The sequence below is a fragment of the Neolamprologus brichardi genome, chromosome 16 (genome assembly GCF_056152115.1).
Source record: "Neolamprologus brichardi isolate AB-2024 chromosome 16, ASM5615211v1, whole genome shotgun sequence".
Classification (NCBI taxonomy): Eukaryota; Metazoa; Chordata; class Actinopteri; order Cichliformes; family Cichlidae; genus Neolamprologus; species Neolamprologus brichardi.
This window is the reverse complement of record NC_142119.1, coordinates 23481414-23501466: the sequence shown is the minus strand read 5'-3', so window position 1 is coordinate 23501466 and position 20053 is coordinate 23481414. Positions and strand designations below refer to the sequence as shown.

Genomic DNA, 20053 nt, shown 5'->3' with positions numbered 1-20053 from the left:
TATAAGCAATTTTACCCCCCTATTTGAGCAGGTCAATTTTCTAGTTTCGTCTTAAGAAACATCATCGAATCTTTGGCGTATCCTCTGCTTGTACGGTGTCCCTACCATCTTCATTCACATCTTCAGGGACCTGTACTTGCGATCGTGCTGTTGCGTTTGGACCGGAAATGGCCACACCGACTTCTTCGAAATTACCACCGGCGTCAGGCAGGGCTGCATCCTGTCACCTCTACTTTTTCTCGTTGGCCTCGACTACGTCATGCGGCAAGCCGGTGCACGTACAGTAGCTGGCATCCATTGGTCTGATCAAGACAGTCTTGGCGACCTCGATTTCGCTGATGATATCGCCTTACTTGAAGAAGACGAGCTGAAGCTACAGCAAGAGAAGCTGGCAAGATTGGCCTGAGGATCAGCTCAGAAAAGTCAAAGATCATGCATGTCAGCTCCAAGGACCCACGACGAGGGATCTACATCAAGACACAGCAGCTAGAAGAAGTGGAGAAATTCACCTACCTCTGTAGCGTGATTTCCCACGACGGCGATGCGGAGGTGGATGTCAAATGCCGCACTGGGAAGGCAGCTGCAGTATTTTGGAGGATGAACAAGATCTGGTCCACCTGACCATCTCCCTCAAGATCAAACTCCGCTTGTTCAATTCAATTGTGATCCCAATCGCCATTTATGCCAGCAAAACTTGGAAGGTGTTGGCCTGCATCAACACCAAGCTTGATGTCTTTCAGCAGCGATGTCTCTGCCGGATTCTGAGGATCCGCTACACCGACCACATCACCAACGAGGAGATCCTGCGAAGGAGCGGCACAGTCAAACTTCACAACATCGTTGCACGCAAAAGGCTCCGACTGGCCGGCCATATCCTCCGCATGGATGACGCACAGATTCCAAAAACAGCGATGCGCTGGCAACCCCTGGGCGTCAAACGACCACGAGGATGTCCCCGCAACACCTGGCGAAGGTCATTCCATCAAGACCTAAAGACATTGAATATATCGTTGGAAGACACTGAAGCCCGGGTACAAGATCGAGCCTGGTGGCGTTCGTTTGCCGCCCCATATGCCACATAAAGCATGGGAGGATCTAAGTCTAAGTATTTGAGCAGGTCAAATTAGATTTGGAGAGATGGAAGTCCTTACCCTATCCTTGCTCTGTCGTATTGCTCTTCTGAAAATGAACATTCTACCCAGGTTACTTTACCCAATAGAGATGGTTCCAACCCTCTTCCCACATAAAAAAACTATTCAAACTCTAAATGGCTGGTGTAGCTCCTTTGTTTGGGAAGGGAGGAAACCTTGTCTTACAATATCCACGTTATGTCTTCCATCCTCAAAGGGTTTGAAGCTGTCTTCAGCTTACCGCTTCTTATATCAGTTGCACAGAAGTAGCTGTCTACATAAGTAATCTGGGCGCTACAGCTTTAAGCAGCTAAGCGCTCCCATGGAGGGCAATCATTTTCTGGCAGACGATCACTTTTTGGCACAACACCTGGAGCTAGGGGGGCAAAACAATCGCATGTATGCTGCTGTTTGACTGAGGAAAAATAAAATAGACCAGTTTTTAAATTGTGTTGATAGGCCTCGTAAAACCAGAGTCATGATAAACAATATATACGCGGCATTTTTTCCTCAATAGTTTCGGACAGCGCTAGCAAGCACTCTCTGCTTATGACCAAAAAAATTATATAAAAAAAACAAAAACAGCCCGTTTGTGTTGGTGGAAAAATGCACCACCAACACAAACGGGCTGTTTTTGTGTTGGTGGTGCCGACCAATCAAAAAAAATGCTATGGCAACATTTGGTTGTTTAGGAAGAGGGGGAAGTTTTAGGCGTGACAGCGAGAGAGAGAGAGAGAGACAGACAGACAGACAGACAGACAGACAGACAGACAGCAGACAAAGAGAGAGAGCGAGTTTTGAGATGTGAGAGATTTGTGACGTTTAGCGTGTTTGGAGTGTGCAGTTAATGTGTTGTCTTGTGTAGTTAGTGTGCAGTGTTGTGGATAGTTTTGTGTTGTGTGTCAGAACAATGAGGCAACTGCTGTCTCCCGGTAGAAACAGGAGCAGTGATACACCTGCTGCTGTCAGACCTGCAGGGATCAGGCTGTGATGTTCTCCTTTACAATGGACAGAAATTATTTTTTCGGAGTGGCACAAATAATTTGTGTGGCATCTTATTGAATGCAGAACAGCTGATTGTTCAGTAAATAGTTTGAAATGGTTATTTTTTTTTTAAAAAAAAGGGGGTAAAAGGTAAATGGCTGCAAATACCTTTGTTGTTTGCAAAACTTGTACATATGATTTCAAAATTGACAATTTATATTTGCATTTAAAGTTATGAAATATGATTCAATAAACATGTTTGTGGTTGTTACAGTAAAAAAAAAAACTTTTTTACTCAGATTTTATGTTTTTTGTCTGATTTTAGATCAATTGAGTTAATACAGTATGTCAAAAAGGAAAACATAACTGTAAATTCAGACACGTGAGGTTGTGCTGAAAAGAATGATACCAAACAAGGCAAAGTAAATTGTTTTTATAGGTGAAATGTAGGGAAAATCAAAAGTAGTTAAAAATGGCCAATTATACATGCATGGACCCCAGATGGTTAAACTTTTTTTTTTAAAAGTAACGCAATAGTTACTTTTCAAGTAATTAATTACTTTTAGAATCTTGGAACTCAGTTACTAACTCAGTTACTTTTCGGAAGAAGTAACTAGTAACTATAATTAATTACCTTTTCAAAGTAACTTGCCCAACACTGCTTATTAGGGACAAGAAGTTTCATAAAATATGGGACCCATTTATGGCATATGCCGGTTTGGATATTTCTGCTATTTTCTTACGGGCCCTGGTATAATACATGTATGTCGCTGCTATTTTACATATGAGTATTGCTAATTGTATCTCACAATCAAAGTGTCTGGATTTTCTTCTTATTTATTTGTATCCTTGAGCCGGGTTGTTTGTTTTGTCTGTTTTGTTTTGTTATGTTTTTTTGTTTTGTTTAATGGTGGTGTTATTGTAGAGTTTAAACCTTAATAAATAAATGGAAGAAAATAACATTTCAAACTGATCTCTACTGCTTTGCTAAATAAACAACACAGATGTTACTTAAATTAAAAGAAGCTAGAAGCCCTCCCAAACCAAGCCAGACATGCTGTTGTGATATGAGCTAGTAGCTGTAGTGTTGTTTAGTGGTATTGGTGATTGCTGAGATGCTACTGGCTCTGCTGCTGCTGGACTTGGTGGTCCTTGAATTTGTATCTATCACTAGTCTCGGAGGGAGCCCAGGACACAAGGCTCTTTCGTGTTGGTATTACGGAATCACTGAGCTGGATTTCAGAGTATTTCTTTGGGCTGTCAGGTTACAAATCAAGAAATTTACATTTACTATTATTGGCAGTAGATTGATGTGGACAAATTTCTGAAAAAGAAAAGGTGCAGAACAAAAATTTCACCTTGAGCGGCACCTTCTCTTCCTGCAAAGATACTGTAAATAAGGCCCCCAGAAACAAGTAAGGTAGAGCCTCCCCAGCCAATGAAGACACCTACTCCTATTTCAAACCTGCCAGTAAATAGAATAATATTTCAAGTGCAATTCTCCCTCATAGGAAAAAACAATGATCTAAATGTTGAGTCATCAAGAACACAGACTTATCATATATATATATATATATATATATATATATATATATATATATATATATATATATATATATATATATATATATATATATATATATATATATATATATGCTACATACTTCCGTTCCATGTAGTTTGGATCTTCAAATTCAGCTCTTATTTTGTTTCCATAGTAGGAGAAAGCAATCACAGAACACATCCCTGAAACAATACTCAGACATTTATTTAAATATTAAACAGTGCAGTATATAACAATGTGACTCAGTTCACCCAAATTTTTGTCTTGCCTCCTATAAGGTAGTTCATCCCTCCGGCAAAGGTTACTCTTGCATTAGCAAGCTCGGACTCTCTGATCTTAGTGCACTTCATTCCAACTAAGACCAAAATTAATTTGAAGAAAGACAGAATAATATAGATGATGATAAGAGCCCGGCACATGTGACAGAGTACTAATAAATCTAAGCTCCTAAACAGTGTCCCAGAACTGTCTGCGCTTAACCCCCTCATTAACTACTGAATTCAGGCAGAAAAACACACCCAAACACAGGCAAACACGAGAGGACACACTTGGTTATATCAAAACATGTCTAACCTTTTACTGTCTGCCATGTGTTTTGTAAAGATCACCTTGGTCATTGTGTTTGTTGTTGGTGCCCAGGCTTCTGATGGAATGGCAGGAGAAGGCTCCTTACGTACTTAAATGATTATTATGATACAAAACTGTGATTTTAATTGATTGATGATATTCACTAAGTAACTGGGAAATGAAAAATACTTTATTTTATTATGTATATGTATAAGTTAACTTTTTATTATGATATATATTTCAGGGTCGCAGGGGGGCTTGAGCCTATCTCAGCTGCCTCGCGACACTGAATTAGGTAAGCGGAAGAAAATGTATGTATGTATATATCTTTCAGTAACAGTATTTGGTTGTCTGAGATTAATGTGAATAAGAAATCAGACCTCTTTGCACGATATCCAAATGCTGTAAGACTAGGTTCCAGGATGCCAGACCCTCATGCCACCCTCACAGAGTCTGACAGTTTGGTCAGGAACATGGATAAGTAGCTCACTGGAGGTCACATTGTAGAGCTCTGGCAATGTTCCTCCTGTTTCTCCTCAAACGAAAGAGCAAATGTCAGTCCTGCAGCTGGGTTGACACCTGTTTCCCTGTCGAGCCTTCTACATGTAATGACCAATCTCTGGGTATATCCTCCACGTGCTCAAGACTTTGCTGGCAAACACAACAAATACTGTAGTACCAATTATTGATGTGCAGGCATCAAGAAGCTAGACATTTGTGCAAGCTACAGTTAGCAGAAGTTGAGAAAATCAGTCAGGAGGGATAAGTAGAGAGTGGCAGTCATTGTTGCAAAGATTGTAATTTGTAAGTTTTTCTCAAAATTGTAAAGATTTTTTTGAATATCAGTTATGAGTTTATAAAATCACACTGGACATGAGTATCCCCGCGGAACACATAATATCTTCTATTAAGATGTTGTGAGCTACTTTATAGATGTGTTGTTGCTTGGTTGATAATTCTTGAACTAATGTTGCTTAACTTTCTGGTCTGTTTGGCAAGAGAGTGACGGGCGAAAGTGAAACAGCCAGACAGCACAGAAGATAAGATCATACACAGGCACATAAAGAACAGATGTCAGAGGATTCCTCGACACAGACGCAAGATCAGAAATAGAGTGGTCCAGTGTTTAGCACTCTCACCTCATAGCAGAAAAAGCTTCTGGTTTCAATCCTGGCTGGGACCTTTCTGTGTGGTGTTTGCATATTTGACCAGCTCCAGTACCTGATGTGCGTTTTCTCCAGATACTCCAGCTTCCTCCCACAGTCTAAAGACATGAATGTCAGGCTAATTGGTGATGCAAAGCTGGCTGTTAATGTGAAGTAGATAAAGTGCTTGGAGTGTAGAGAATAAAGCTTTTTCACTCACTATGTGTTTATGTGCTACTTTGCATTTAATGATTAATTATTATTGATCTCTGGCTCTCTTCCATGGTGTTTTTTGTTCTGTCTCCTGCCCCTCACCCATACAAAATGGGGTGCCCGTACCTGAGCCTGGTTCTGCTGGAGGTTTCTTCCTGTTAAAAGGGAGTTTTTCCTTTCCACTGTTACCAAGAACTTGCTCATTGGGGGTTATCTGATTGTTGGGAATATATCTGTATTATTGTAGGATCTTTACCTGAAAATATAAAGCACCTTAACCTCTTAAGACCCAACGCCCCCTGATACGGGGGCAAAAAAGCAGGAGATCAGGTAGGTTTGGGGCTTAAGAGGTTAAGGCAACTGTTGTTATGATTTGGGGCTACATAAATAAAACTGAATTGAAAGTGCTGTATGAATGTATGGTTAAAGTGTGACCTTTAATTAAAGTCACTTTGAGTTTGTCAGTAACATTAGAAAGTGCCACATAAATGCAAGTATATTACATGACGCTGTTGGTGCTTCTGCTTTGCATGCGCAAGCACAAATGCTAATGCTAATGTTAACAATCAAAAAATTAAAATCCATTTATTCTTAGCTAACTGAGATTTCCTGAACTGAGATTAAAACAGAGATTTAGGGTTTAGGCCTAGGGGTCATAAGATTGTAAAGTCACCTGAGCTGCCATTTCAATAAGTGTGGGAAACACTTGCATGTCACCTTCAGATTCATATATTTTGTCAGGATCCTGGGTCTCCTGACCCAGCGTTTATAGTTCTTTGTGATTTTTGTATTTTGTGCTCGTGTGATTTATTCTATGGTTTCTATTTTTGATCCCTTGCCCTTCATGTTTCTCTGTGCCCCCTCCGTTCTGTGTAAGTCTGTGTTTTTTGGTCTGTGTTTTTGCATGTTTCGAGTTTCTTGTGTTTTCTGTCACTCTGTATTGTGAATTATGTTCTCATGGTTGGTCTTTTGTTACTCCCTCGAGTCTAGTTTCTTGTGTTCCATGCTTAGTATTTCCCTCTGTGTATTTTCTTAGAGTCCTCTGCTTTATGGTTTATGTCTCTGTGTTTCTTAGTTGCTGTCTCCACCGCTGTCTCAAGTTCGCATCTCTGTGTTATACTTCCTGTTTTACTTTGAAGGTCTGTGTCTTATGTGAATGTGTCCTGCTTTGCTTCCTTGTCTCGTCAGTTCTGATTTCTCCCAGCCGTGCCCTCCTTCTGTGTCCCATTCCCCTCATTACTTCCCAGTGTATTTAAACCCTGTGTTTCTCTGAGTCAGTGTCACGTCGTCCCTCATGCTGTGTGGATCTCCCTGTGTCTCCCTGTGAGTTTAGTTTGTGATTTTCCAGTTTAGTTTAGTTTGCTTTTGTATACTTTTTCCCTGGCAGCAAATAAAGCTGAGTTCTTTGTTTTTAAACCTTGTGCCTGAGTGCCTGCATTTTGGGTCCAACTCCTGCCTGCCACACAGCGTCTCTTGACATATTTAAATTGTTATAGCTGTTGTGTTTTCATGTCTTAGATAAAACAGGACGTAAGAACTGAGTTATGTAAAACCTAAAAAGCACACTCCACCTGCTGTCTTAAAAAAAGGATTAATCATCCATTTATTAATATCAGATAGGCTATTCATGCATTATAAATAGGTGTGTAGTTCAGCTGTTGTAAACCCTTATTATGAAGGAATTTTTGACCCAGACCATACTGTGAAAGTATAGAATATGAACAGTATGTGAAGTTCAATACATTATTTGCTCGTACCAAAGACAGACAAAAAGTAGCCTCTCATTAAACAAAATTGCCAACTCATTACTCTCTATTGTTTTATTGTCTTTAAGAATAAAGATAATTTCTATATAAACTGCCTCAAAAAAAAAAAAAAGAAGTACAAACTGTTTGATTAAAAAAAGTAACCAAAAGGGAAAAAAATGGTGCATTTGATACTCAAAATTCCCTGGGGAGGTACCCCTCAAAACCCGAGTTCAATGTGTTCTCCTCAATATGCAAACAAAACACCACCATTCATACGCAAATGTGCACTTTACATTTCTGTTATGCTTTATTGATTTTAAATGATGCACCTTGATGCAGATGCAGGGAAAACACAATTTTGTTTCATGATAGTGGAAAAACGAATGTAGTAAATATGTCATGTCCTGTCATGTCACAGTTGAAAACTTAAACAGCTCTCAGAAGTAGCTTGAAGCTGTGTTGCCATCAATAAAAAAAAATTCCATTCTTTCAGGATGCCCGTATTATTATTAGTAACACCTTTGGTTTCATAATCACAAAAGTGTTGTAAAGACAAATACTTGATTTGACATTTAATGACTCTCAAAGTAAAAACACACATTCTTTGTGAAAGAAAAACATAAAGAAAATAATTCTGTGTAGGTTAGTCACACATATGAATAAGTGACCGATGTCTTGGTGACACTGTTGATCTCTGAGATGCTACTGGCTCTGCTGCTGCTGATCGTCCTTGGTTTTTTACTCCTACTAATCTCTGTGGGAGCCAAAGACACAACGCTTTTTTGTGTTGGAACAAATGTGTAGGCATCTTGGAACTGGTGCGTAGCGTACCTCTTTGAGCTGTCAAGGTACAATTCCGAAAATGTATTCATGACTCTTATTGTGTATTGCAGACTGAGGTTGGCTAATTATAAAAACAACAACAAACAAACAAATGACACAGAAGCGGTATTTTACCTTGAGTGACACCCTTCTCTTCCTGCAAAGATACTGTAAATAAGTCCTCCAACAATAAGTAAGGTAGAGCCTCCCCAGCCAATGAAGACACCTACTCCTATTTCAAACCTGCCAATAAATACAAGAATATTTCAAGTGCAATTCTCCCTCATAGGAAAAAACAATGATCTAAATGTGAGTCATCAAGTACGCAGACTTATCATATATATATATATATGCTACATACTTCTGTTCCATGTAGTTTGGATCTTCAAATTCAGCTCTTATTTTGTTTCCATAGTAGGAGTAAGCAATCATAGAACACATCCCTGAAACAATACTCACACAATTATTTAAATATTAAACAGTGCAATATATAACAATGTGACTCAGTTCAACCAAATTTCTGTCTTGCCTCCTATAAGGTAGTTCATTCCTCCGGCAAAGGTTACTCTTGCATTGGCAAGCTCGGACCCTCCGATCTTAGTGCACTTCATTCCAACTAAGACCAAAATTGATCCGAAGAAACACAGGATAATACAGATGATGATAAGAGCCCGGCACATGTGAATGTCCCCTGTCCACAAGCAGATAAAAAGTGGTTAAAGGCACTAAGTTCACTGAGTTTTTATCATTAATTTATGGTATTCTGAGAGACGATTTGCTTACAGTTCAGTGCCAGCATGGAGGGAATTCCCTTGCAGTCAGATACTCCAGTTGAATCAGATATGCAGTCCTTCCACAGGTTGGAGTAGTAGTTTGATGTTGCCAGGACCACGTTGCTGACTTCAGACCAAGTCCAGATATCTGTTGGCATTGTGGAGCAGACCAGAATCCATCCACACACACATACTACAAAGCAGCCTATCTCCATGTACATCACCATGGTCCTATAACCCATTATTGCTTCAGATTTCAGCACCAAGACAGACTACCAACAAATCTAAGCTCCTTAACACAAACCACAGTGCATTTTTTTTCCAGAACTGTCTTCTTTGAACTCCATTCTCACGTGCTGAATAGAGGAGGGCATGCAGTGGCACCGCCCCCTGAAGAAGTCACTTAGATACGTGACAAAACATTTCTCTATTTGAAACGCTACTTGAGAAGGAACTGTATAAATAATAAATAAATAATAAGCCTTCTAGGATTTCATTACCTGAATTATTAGTGATGCACTAATGAATCCATACTATTTACATACCTAACCTTTTAATGTTAATACACATCTACTCATATATAAGCATATATAAAACTTATCAGCAGTATGACGTTCACTAAAATCATCTCCAGCTGCAAAATTCAAGTAATATACACATTAATTAATTAACAGCTATGATTAATAATGTAATTTATACATTCATTTTTTAATTATATTTTGAAGTCAAATAGCTTGCAGGATGGTGTTGTTTATATAGTCAAAGAATAAGGAGTCAAAATACAAGTTTTCTCATTCAGAGAACATTTATTTAAGCCATTCAAAATAAAGTTTAAAATCTTGTACAGTGCCACTTTTCATCTGTTGACCTCTGTATAAATACACAGGTTTACACATGACCATAAACATTGTGGCCATTGTTTTCCATGCAAGTTATAAGCCCTCTATCTTTCATTTGTTTTTTTTTGTTTTTTTTTAATTCTCCAAGTCCCCTTTATACACACTTAAACACAGACACACAACTACAAGAGAACACCATAACATGTTATGCCTCAGACTGCACCTGTTTGTTTTGGAAAGATCATTTCCGTCAGCGTGGCTGTTGTTGATACTCAGTCTCCCGACGAGAATAGTTTTAGTTTTGTGCACCATTAAGTTCTTACTTTACACATAAAACAAGGAGAAGACTCATTTCTTTGGATGAAATGCATAATAATTGCACTAATATCTTTATAAAGGTGTGATTTTGCCAATAAAATATTGGACATCATTATCGAAGGTTTAAACTGAGCAGTGTAGTGGTGATCAAAGTGATATTGATATATTAATTGATCTATACATCAGTTCATCGTCATAGGTGTTTCAATGAGATTCTTAATGACAGAAAATGCTTTTGGTTAAATCACAGCAATTATAACATAAGTGTAAACACAAGACTATGACAACTACTGGTACAAACACAAGACTAAGACTGCACATCTGTTTTATTCACGAGGTGAATATGACTGAGTATGAGGCGATCTAAAGGAAACAAAACATGACAAAAAATTACTTTCCTCCTATCTACAATTTTAACTATTGCAATGTCTGTTTGAGTTAAAACAGACCAACTACACAAATGCATCTCTGTCTGAGGGTTTTGTTGGTGTTGCCTGAAGCTTTGAAAGTTGGGCGCTTGATCGTCCTGAGCCCATATAGTTAGACCCATACAGCTTGGAGGGTTTGTAGTATCCGGAATAAATGGTTCTTCCTCTGGATGGAGGCGCCATGTACGTGTGAGCATCACAGGCTTTTACTACTCTGCTGTAAAATTCAAAACATTGATGATGTTAATTATATGATGTAGTGGTGGTAGAGACAAGAAAAGGGATTAAAGTGGAATAATTTAGGTACCTTTCTCTGCGGATTACTTTATACACTGTCACAGCATAAAGAACAGCCCCGACTAGGATGAAAAAGCCTCCTGCCAATCCTAGAAAAACTGGAGATCCTAATTCATATCTGGAAGAAGTGAAAGGACAAGGAGAAAATCATGATATCATTTAAATAATAGAAGTTACTGCAAAATTTATAGCAGATATGTCTATAATTTGAAAAGATTTTATGTAAAATGGTGTATGGAGTGGAAAAACAGTACCGCAAAACTCCTGATGCGACCTTTCGAGCAAAAGCTGTCCTGGCAATTCTGTTGATGTATAAGCAGTAGGCAGCAATGTCTGACATACCTGCGTGAAGAGGTTTCGGTGAACAGAGGAAAATAAATGATGGCAAAACATTTACAGAGAGAAGCACGGCGTATGTTCAAAGCTTACCACCAACAAAATGAAGCGCTGCTCCTGCAAAGAGCACTTTGTCCTTGGTTTTGTCAGATCCACCGATATAAGTGCACTCCATCCCAACAAAGCAGCACACTACAGCAAAGAATCCAATAGTTAACCCGCACATTAGCAATCCTCTCACTGCCTGCACGTAATCTGTTCAAATCAAAAAGAGTTCAGAAAAGAGAAAATGAGAAAAAATAAAAAACAACAAGGGGTTGATATGAGAATCAAATCAGACCAGTATAAATAAAACAGCTCTAAAAACAGCTATGCAGTGCAGAGATTGTGATCTACAACAGTTTCTGCAATGTTTTCTCAGATTTGTAAAGATTCAATCAGCAGATGCTTGGTGATGCTTGGATGACATAATGCTGCACACAGTCTTTTTATTTCATTGAATCTGGGAGTCAATAATAATATGAATAAATCCCTCTTTTGGATATGGTTGAAGAATATTGTACAAGTAAGTATTCTTTAGCAGTCTTCAGAAAGTCCAGAATATTTGAAGATTGAATTTATAGACGCAATAATAATATTTTTAAACCCATCAGGGTACATTATATATTTTGTTGAATCCAACCAAACATCCATTTTCTTCTGCCTATCTGATACATGGTCACGGGGAGACCATGACCTTCAATCAACTGACTTAAGGAATATGGAAACACCTTAATTTGGGTGTACGTAAAAGATTCAAAAGTTTTGGTGCTCAGTGTTAAAATATAGTGTTAAGTCTTAAGGTCTGTATTTTAGGCATTTATCCAGATGACTGTAATTTAGCTCATACAGAGAGGAAGATGGTTGACCTTTACTTACTCCAGGCCAAACGGTGTAGTGCAGTATGCCAATGGTTAAACAATGTAACATGAAGTTTAGTTCTTGAGAAACTGACATGTGTATTTAGGAAAAGATCTTCAGAATTTTTTGACATTTGGAAGATGTTTCTGGAGCTATTAAAAATGGGGAAGTTGAGAAGGTGGAAAATATGTAACTAAATTTGGGAATGTATACCGTAACCTGAACTGTTTTTATTTTGTATTTTGTTCTTTTTTGTTGTTTTATTTGTTTGTTGGTCTTTTGTTTGTTTCAGTTTGGTTGCTTTTTTTTTGGGGGGGGGGGGGGGGGGGGCTATTTCTTTTTTGAGTATCTTGTGTTCTTATTGCTTTCTTACAATAAGAACATATGTTGAAGAACTTTAAAGTGTTGGATATTTATGAATGCAAAATCCAATAAATATATGTTTACAAAAAAATCGGGTATAGGTAAACTTTTATGAACAGCTGCCACTGTCGCCAGAATTGGAGGTTTAACAAAATCAGAGCCAAGTCATAAAGTGAGCTCACTGAGAAAAGCTCTTATTCTTTATATATTCAAAGTTAGCATTAGCAAATAAAGGTTAAGTATATTAAAGCAAGTCTGAAGGGTATTTTATAGACGTTTCTATAAATTTCCAAATATCTGACCTTTTTTTCCTCAAATCAGTTATAGTATCCCTTTTAGGAACTGGTGCAAAGTCAACGCAACTTTTAATATGGATCCAGAACAACAGCATGCTCTACTTGTTAATCAATAGCATTGCAAAACTAGGCTATACTATTCAAAGTGACAGATTAACAGACAGAATTATAGTCAGGAGTACAATTATTTGAAGAATGAGACTTAAAAAAATTACTAATGACTGATCACCTGACTGCATGTATATAATCTATATAAAAATTATTGGTGAGGCAAATGCAACATACAAGCAACATTCCAGAGCACTGGGTATTCTCTACAGTTGGTCACAGCCGCAGAATCTGTGTAACAGTCGCTCCACAGGTTGGACCAGTACCAGGCCACTTTGATGATGTACGAGCCTCCTTGCCCTCCGATTTTGGTAATCCTCCAATAGTCCATTGCCATGGTGCAGAGCACAAACAGCCATCCCAACGATGAAATCAAGAAGCCAGATATTTGGATCAGACGTTTTCTCATTGTGGAAATCAAGAAGCCTGCTAATGCAGGTTTAATGGATTGTGCTGACCTTAGAAGAAGAAAATCTATTGACGTCTACTCTGGCTCACTAACTGTTCTACTGCTCTAGATTCAAGTAAAATGTGGCCCGGGTGTCCATTTAACTACGTCATAAGTGTCATGTGTTGATGAGGGCTCTGTACCACTTCATGCTGTGTTTACTGTAAACTTTTTGGATCATACCTTCTCCTTTAGATATTTCAAACGACTGTATTGATTATTGCTGTAGCAATATTTAGATGTACTTAAAAGGCTTCATCATGTTTGCACCTTGCTCGTTTCTCTAACATATTACCACATAATTTGAATAGTAAAGGGGAGATGACAGAATAGCTCATAATAATACTCTGTTGACCTGAGGTAATCACTTAAAAAAAAACAAAAAATTAAAAAAAAAAACACAGACACAGAATTTGCTGCAACTTAGTTGTATTTACTTTAACATGTTTTAACTAAACAGAGCTATGTGCTAAGGAACCAAGAATGCTCATAATTCACTCAACATTTCACCATGTTTTGTTACCCTCTACAAGTTTGTACATTACAAAAGTTGTTTATGGTTACGTCATATTCAACAAGATAAATGGGTGTCTGTCATAATTTTAATTACGGTCATTACAGATTAATGACAGACACGCAGAAGCTACATACAGCTAAAGACATAACCAACAAAACCAATTTTGTACTTAAAGAGAATGTGCTCATCACCATAAAAAAGCTCCAAAAATAGAAAATGATGCAAGAATTTGATTAGAAATCTCTGTTGTGGGCCAAATGTTTTTGATTTATTGATCCCCCCCAAGTCCAGAGAGTAAACTGTATCATAAAAAAAAAAGAAAAAAAGATCCAGCTTCAAAAAACATGTAAGGATTTGACACTGATTTCCTGGTGAGATATGAATCAATATCAGTACATTCAGCTGTTGTTTGACCAACACCACAAAGTCACATAGACTGTGCTATAATTAACAATTAATATATCTTCTAGTACCCACCCGTGGCTTTAACCAAAAGTGTATTCACATTTGTCACACATAAACATTCTTATCAAAGTGCTGGATCCTGGAGGAGGTGCTGTTGTCTGGAGTTAGCCTCTGATTTACAGACTTCGCCTGCCCTTTTGGGTAGGAGGAGATACGAGAATGTGAGGCAGCGCCTCTGTAGATATAATTTACCTCTCTTTTGCTGTGAAGAAAAAGACATAGCTTCATTTTTACATGCCAAAAACCAATATAATTCAACAAACAGTGGCCTGTAAAATGTGCTCATGCGTAAGTCTTACTTAGCTCACACTAACCTACTGGTAAAAGAACCTGCAATGGAGAAGCATAACATGGTGCCCCCGAGAATACAGAGAACAGATCCACCCCAGCCAATAAAGAGAGCAGCTCCAAGTTCATACCTAGAGACAAACAGTAATACTTAATGGTAATGTTTATTAATAAGTCAAGCCACATTAAAAGACTCTGTAGGGCAAACATGCTCCTTACTTTTGCGCGATAAACATTGGATCAAAAAATTCTGATGTTATCCGGTGCGCATAGATGGAGCAGGATGAGAGTGAGCACAGGCCTGAGTAAAAAGGGAAATGTTAATTATCTTAAACTGCTGAATGTGCTCTTGCTCAAATGGTTCATCTATACTTACCACTAAGAATGAAATGCACACCGGCAAAACAGGCAATCCTCGCTTTGTTTTTGTCAGATCCTCCAATTTTTGTGCACTTCATTCCCACAAGGGCAAATATAGAGCCAAAAAAGCCCAGAATGACGGCGGAAATCATGAGTGCCCTGCAAGCTATGAGGTAACCTACAGACATAAAACAAAAATCTTACTACTTAAATGCAACCACAGGAGTCTTTTTGCACTAAAACAATTTGTCATGAGTAACCTTAAGTGGTTTCTGCTACTTTGTGTTAGTGTGTCTGCTTCTTTGGGTGAAAAAAAATGCCATTGAAATGTAATTTCGAGGCAAACATTAGCTTGGAAGCTAACCACTGAAACTAGTCAGCCGTGAACAAAACTACCTGAGGTTCCCAGTAAATCTTCTTTATTGTTTTCAAGTTCTGAGAACTAAGGCTAAACATTGACATATTAGACGGTAAATGAGTTGGAGACTGGCTTTAGGGTTTGTATTATTCCAATGTAGCAATAAGCTTCAACGTGAATTTTCAAAAAATGATTTAGAGATAAAAAGAGCAGAGGTTTAACCATGTGAACTTGTGAAAGGATAAATAAAAACACAGAAAATTAGGTTAAAAGAGCATTTGAAAAGTCTTAAGATGCTATCATATACTATGGTATTAATAACCATACTAACATATATATACATACACTAACAATAAATAAACAGAAGTTGAGACCAATGGTTTAAATTAATCCAGTATACTAGTAAAATCCAAGATAAATGATAAGTGCATAATGAGAACAGAAGCTGACCATCCAGTGCCAGCATCGAGATAAATTCTTTGCAATTGGATACTCCTGTTGAATCAGTCACACAGGTCTTCCAAAGATTTGCCCAGTAGGAAGCTGTGGTAATGACTGATCCATCATCTGAAGACACCTTCCAGTAGTCAGTCGGCAAGGTAGAAGACTCCAGTATCCAACCAGCAGTAGAGAAAAAAAAGGCAACAATCTCCTGAAACATGCTGCTCATAATGCTGAGAAGAATCCTCCACTTTACTGTGGCTGGCAGTTAAATTGATGGGACCTGAAATGCTTCCCTAAGACTTGTTGTAAATGTAGCTAGGCTCTCGGCACAAGTAGGTTCAATGGATAGGCTGTGATTACAGTTAATGTGTTGTGAACTGTTATATTGGGAAGGGAGGAGTTTGGCCTTAAACTTCAACAGGTGGCCAGTGGTCCTTTATAGTGTTTTCCACCCACAGTACACGTCACTGTGACTTGCAGTCCTGCTGTTGGTGACTGAGAGTCCTGAAAAGTTGAACTGTGATGATCTCACAAAAGGGTTTAAAATTAAGCTTAGCACACATCCTCAAGCACAGTTTCTAGGTAGCTGCAGGTATGTGTGTATTTTATGCGGACTGCAGTAGACACAAGAGGCACTATTTAAATAGTTTTATTAATAAGTAAAAATATTGACGACATAGTAAAAATCTTTTTACATATTTAGAGCAGGATTGTTTGCGCAGAGTCGGGCAGGGCAGGTGTATAAGTTATTATTGATCTCTGGCTCTCTTCCACAGCATGTCTTTTGTCCTGTCTTCCTCCCTTCACCCCAACTAGTCACGGCAGATGGCCGCCCCTCCCTGAGCCTGGTTCTGCTGGAGGTTTCTTCTTGTTAAAAGGAAGTTTTTCCTTCCCACTGTCGCCAAAGTGCTTGCTCATAGCGGATCATATGATTGTTGGGTTTTTCTCTTTATGTATTATTGTAGGGTCTACCTTACAATATAAAGTGCCTTGACCCACATAGCAAAATTGGTATGGCCCGGATCTGGCCCACACAATGTGCTTACACGTGGCCCACATACCGCAAAGAATGACGGCCCTTTGGTGGCCCAGATCTGGTTTGCCAGAGGTGGCCCAAACATGGGCCAGCACAAGGCCAGTTGCAGACACACTGCTGGCCCTCTGCTGGCCCAGAACAGTTTCAGCTCTGGCCCCAGATGTCAGCTTAATGTGTACCTTAATCAAGCCAAGTAATAACAACATGTGCCGGAACACAACAGTGCAAAAGTGACATGATGAAACTCAATGAATGGACTGAGTCTTATATAGCACTTTTCTACTCTCTCAGATTACTCAAAGTGCTCTATACAACATGCTCATTCACCCAATCACACACTTTCTCTAAACTGAGCGCTTCCTAACTACATCCATATATATTCACACTCTTGACATGCAGACTGGAGGATCCAGGGATCAAACCACTAACCTTCTGATTATTAGGTGACCTGCTCTACCTCCTGAGCTACAGCCACCCAATGGTAAATGCGAGCAAACCCTCACTAGGTTTTGGATAAAGTGTACACTCACAAACCTGTCAAACCTGCATTTAAAACGCTGGTTACCACAGCAGTATAGAATTGCAACATGGCATTTGGGTCTTCTAACTAAAATAGGAAAATAGGAACATAAATAGTGCCATCATTGCCAGAACTGGCCCACATCTGGTTGACATACACCCTTCCATGATACCAGCCAGTCAGAAGTGCCAGCTTGATGCCAGATCTGGGGAAGACCAGTTTTCTATGAGCCTGGGCCACATAAACCAAACCATAAGCGGGCCAGATGGCATGCCATCACATAAACAGTGCCATCTGCGCCAGGCCTGGCCCATATCTGGATGACATACCACTTACCATGCCAGAAGTCAGCCAGCAGTGCGGGCTTGACACCAGATCCGGGCCAGACCTGTCTGCTATGTGGGGAGGTGACTGTTGTTGTGATTTGGAGCTGTATAAATAAAATTGAATTCATTGAACAAATACAAACAAAGCTTTTAAAAGATACCTTATATTTTTCACCTTGCACTGGGAAGTCACGATCAGTAGCCCTAACCACCACTTCCTCATGCACTTAAAATAGCCGCTTTAGATAACTTATTAACAGCATGCCATTCTCTCTGATGTCTTACCTCAGACAAATGTCCCTTGAGTCAACAGAAATGTGTTTATAGAAGATAAACAAAAGGACGATCAGGGTGTCTTTGACAAAGGCCAACCAGGGGATTTCACATAATAACAAATGAATTCCGTATGTGAATTACAGCTCCACCTGGTGGTTGTACACTAAAGTATCTCCCACCATCATATGGAGGGACCTTGTCAACTAGTTGTTTAGATTTGCATTGCAAACAAGTAAAAATGACTTTGCCGAAATTTTAATGATAAACTTTCTTAAATTGTTGGTGTACTGTTACATTTTATGTCAAATATTTTTTTAAAAAAAGCTGATTCTGAAAAAAATCAGGAAAACGATTAAAAAAAGAGATCAAATCCTTTAAACTCGCTATACACCCTCTCCAAAATGTGAGCAAAACCAACAATTAAAGGGAAATGTGAAGATCAATGTGAAGATCACAGACACCACAAAGAAATTTCAGATAATATTTGCTGAGATGAAGGGAAAGAGATGACCGTGTAACTATAAAAGAGGAACAGGATTTACAGAATTTACATAAAGGCTTACCTGAGAATCGATTTAATATAGTTAACATATAAATTGTTCAACACAACTCTCAGATACTCATGAGACATTCTTAAAGTAGGTGCCTTGGACATGCAAAATTAAAAATTTAACTCTTTGGAGGTTTTTTTTCCCCACACCGATCCTTTCTGGGATTATTTTTGTCGATATTTTGTAGAATGTGGAAACAAAAATATGAAACTGGTAATACTGATAATATGTGGCAAACAAACAAACAAAAAAGGATTAAACATAATTAATTTTGGTATGTTATAGACATAACTTAAATGCATTTTCTTTGAATTTTTTTTGTTTCTTTCCATTGTGAGATCTGAGGGTAAGTAAAGCATTTTAGTTATTTTAGTTTATTTTAGTATTTTATGCTTATTTTAGACCTATGCTGTCTTTCTCGCCTGTTAGTGCTTACATGTCTTGGGTTATTTCCCCTGTACCTGGACCCCAGAGACAACCAGTTTGACATTTCCTACAAAGAGGTTACACATTTACACATTTTTTTTTCTGTTTTTTCTGTTATCAAACTGTTCTCCCACTAGGAGCTCAGTCTGAGTGGAGTGTTTTTTTTCTCTTCCTCTTACCTCATGTTATGTATTTTCGTTGTTTTTTTCCTATCAGTCTACCTTTCTGACATGTCTCCCCAATGTGATGTTTGTTTAAAGTTGGTCAGAAGGTTCCTTTGTAAGTGTGCAAGCGCCATTAGTGTGCTGCCTGCTGTAACCCTAATTTCCTTCGGGATTAATAAAGTATTCTGATTCTGATTCTGATTTGCCACAATCGGTCTCTGAAATGCAAATTGTCTATTGAATTAACTGTTTGATTGATTTTGTATTAAGGGCCCATTTTAATGGAAATCAATCAACTGTACTTGTCGCTAAAAAAGTTAGCAACAGAAATAACAAAAGATAACAAGATTAAAAGAGTTCAAAGACTGTGTTACATAATCTACTTTGACAGATACTGAATGCGTGCTTCCATGAAAAAGAAAACAATAAAAAGTGCATATCATACAAAATTCCATTAAAAAAAAAAACTTCAAATACATTTTTGAATTTCACCTTTTAAAGAATTTTGAAGACTTTGCTGATACATTTGGCAATAGACAAAAAGTGACACATTTGTTTCACTTAGTCACCACACATCAAGAATATTTAAAGAAGCAATTCCGCAGTATCCACACTGTACCTTACCATAAATTTATAGCTCAAAAAGATTATCAACATAATGCATGTGTTTTTTAACCATAAACATAGATGTTCTGGCTGTTTGGGAAATATAAGATTTCTGATCTAACCTTCTAGCTGTAAGATAGTATGATGTGGTCTGCAGTGCAGAGATCCAATGGCATTTCCAGCACAGTTGTTCCACAGACCCTGGAGCACCCACGTTGCTGTGATGACAGAGGAAGCCCGGCTGGTGGCCCTCCATTCATTGGACACTGTGGCACCGATAGTGGCTCCTAACCCAGCCACACCACTGAGGAATGCCAAAATCTGCAAGCCTGACATTTGTTGGGTTAAGGTATGTTAGCAGTCTTTTAGTAGCCTCAAGAAAGAAGGAAAAAAAATCCGTTCAGGCTAGCAAATTACAGCTTGGACATGTGTTTCAC

The 20053-nt window shown here is 38.5% G+C and overlaps 3 protein-coding genes and 1 pseudogene across 4 annotated transcripts; all 4 read right to left on the bottom strand.

Annotated features, from left to right (window-relative positions):
- Positions 1-3186: 3186 nt before the first annotated feature.
- Positions 3187-4097, bottom strand: LOC148098262 (claudin-10-like; annotated as a pseudogene).
- A 3632-nt stretch (positions 4098-7729) lies between these two features.
- Positions 7730-9268, bottom strand: cldn10c (claudin 10c). Its single transcript, XM_006788414.3, has 5 exons — positions 8957-9268; positions 8703-8864; positions 8535-8616; positions 8309-8416; positions 7730-8191 (listed from the first exon to the last, which is right to left on the bottom strand). Exons 1-5 carry the CDS (start codon positions 9186-9188, stop codon positions 7999-8001), a joined length of 777 nt encoding a protein of 258 aa, XP_006788477.1. The 5' UTR covers positions 9189-9268; the 3' UTR covers positions 7730-7998.
- A 578-nt stretch (positions 9269-9846) lies between these two features.
- Positions 9847-13329, bottom strand: cldn10l2 (claudin 10-like 2). The gene is made up of 5 exons (XM_006788413.3): positions 13009-13329; positions 11258-11419; positions 11083-11170; positions 10839-10946; positions 9847-10748 (listed from the first exon to the last, which is right to left on the bottom strand). Exons 1-5 carry the CDS (start codon positions 13238-13240, stop codon positions 10556-10558), a joined length of 783 nt encoding a protein of 260 aa, XP_006788476.2. The 5' UTR covers positions 13241-13329; the 3' UTR covers positions 9847-10555.
- Positions 13330-13806: 477 nt separating this feature from the next.
- On the bottom strand, positions 13807-19952 carry LOC102783009 (claudin-10-like). Of its 2 annotated transcripts, none has more exons than XM_006788412.3 (5): positions 19739-19952; positions 14926-15087; positions 14769-14850; positions 14576-14680; positions 13807-14463 (listed from the first exon to the last, which is right to left on the bottom strand). In XM_006788412.3, the coding sequence occupies exons 1-5, from the start codon at positions 19950-19952 to the stop codon at positions 14307-14309; spliced, it is 720 nt and encodes a 239-aa protein (XP_006788475.1). In that variant the 3' UTR covers positions 13807-14306. The 2 variants fall into 2 exon arrangements, with proteins under 2 accessions (XP_006788475.1, XP_035762689.1); XM_035906796.2 differs by lacking the exon at positions 19739-19952 and adding an exon at positions 15718-16048.
- Between the last annotated feature and the right edge of the window lie 101 nt (positions 19953-20053).

Bases quoted from the DNA above. Each gene is read 5' to 3' on its own strand.
- cldn10c (XM_006788414.3), bottom strand. From the start codon at position 9,188: ATGGGTTATAGGACCATGGTGATGTACATGGAGATAGGCTGCTTTGTA. The intron at 8,865-8,956 runs GTAAGCAAATCG...GCTTGTGGACAG, and splicing joins CTCCATGCTGGCACTGAACT to GGGACATTCACATGTGCCGG. The intron at 8,417-8,534 runs GTATGTAGCATA...ATTTATTGGCAG, and splicing joins CCAAACTACATGGAACAGAA to GTTTGAAATAGGAGTAGGTG.
- cldn10l2 (XM_006788413.3), bottom strand. From the start codon at position 13,240: ATGAGAAAACGTCTGATCCAAATATCTGGCTTCTTGATTTCATCGTTG. The intron at 11,171-11,257 runs GTAAGCTTTGAA...CTCTTCACGCAG, and splicing joins AGCGCTTCATTTTGTTGGTG to GTATGTCAGACATTGCTGCC. The intron at 10,749-10,838 runs GTACCTAAATTA...TGAATTTTACAG, and splicing joins AAAGTAATCCGCAGAGAAAG to CAGAGTAGTAAAAGCCTGTG.
- LOC102783009 (XM_035906796.2), bottom strand. From the start codon at position 15,937: ATGAGCAGCATGTTTCAGGAGATTGTTGCCTTTTTTTTCTCTACTGCT. The intron at 14,681-14,768 runs GTAAGGAGCATG...GTTTGTCTCTAG, and splicing joins CCAATGTTTATCGCGCAAAA to GTATGAACTTGGAGCTGCTC. The intron at 14,464-14,575 runs GTTAGTGTGAGC...TTTTCTTCACAG, and splicing joins GCAGGTTCTTTTACCAGTAG to CAAAAGAGAGGTAAATTATA.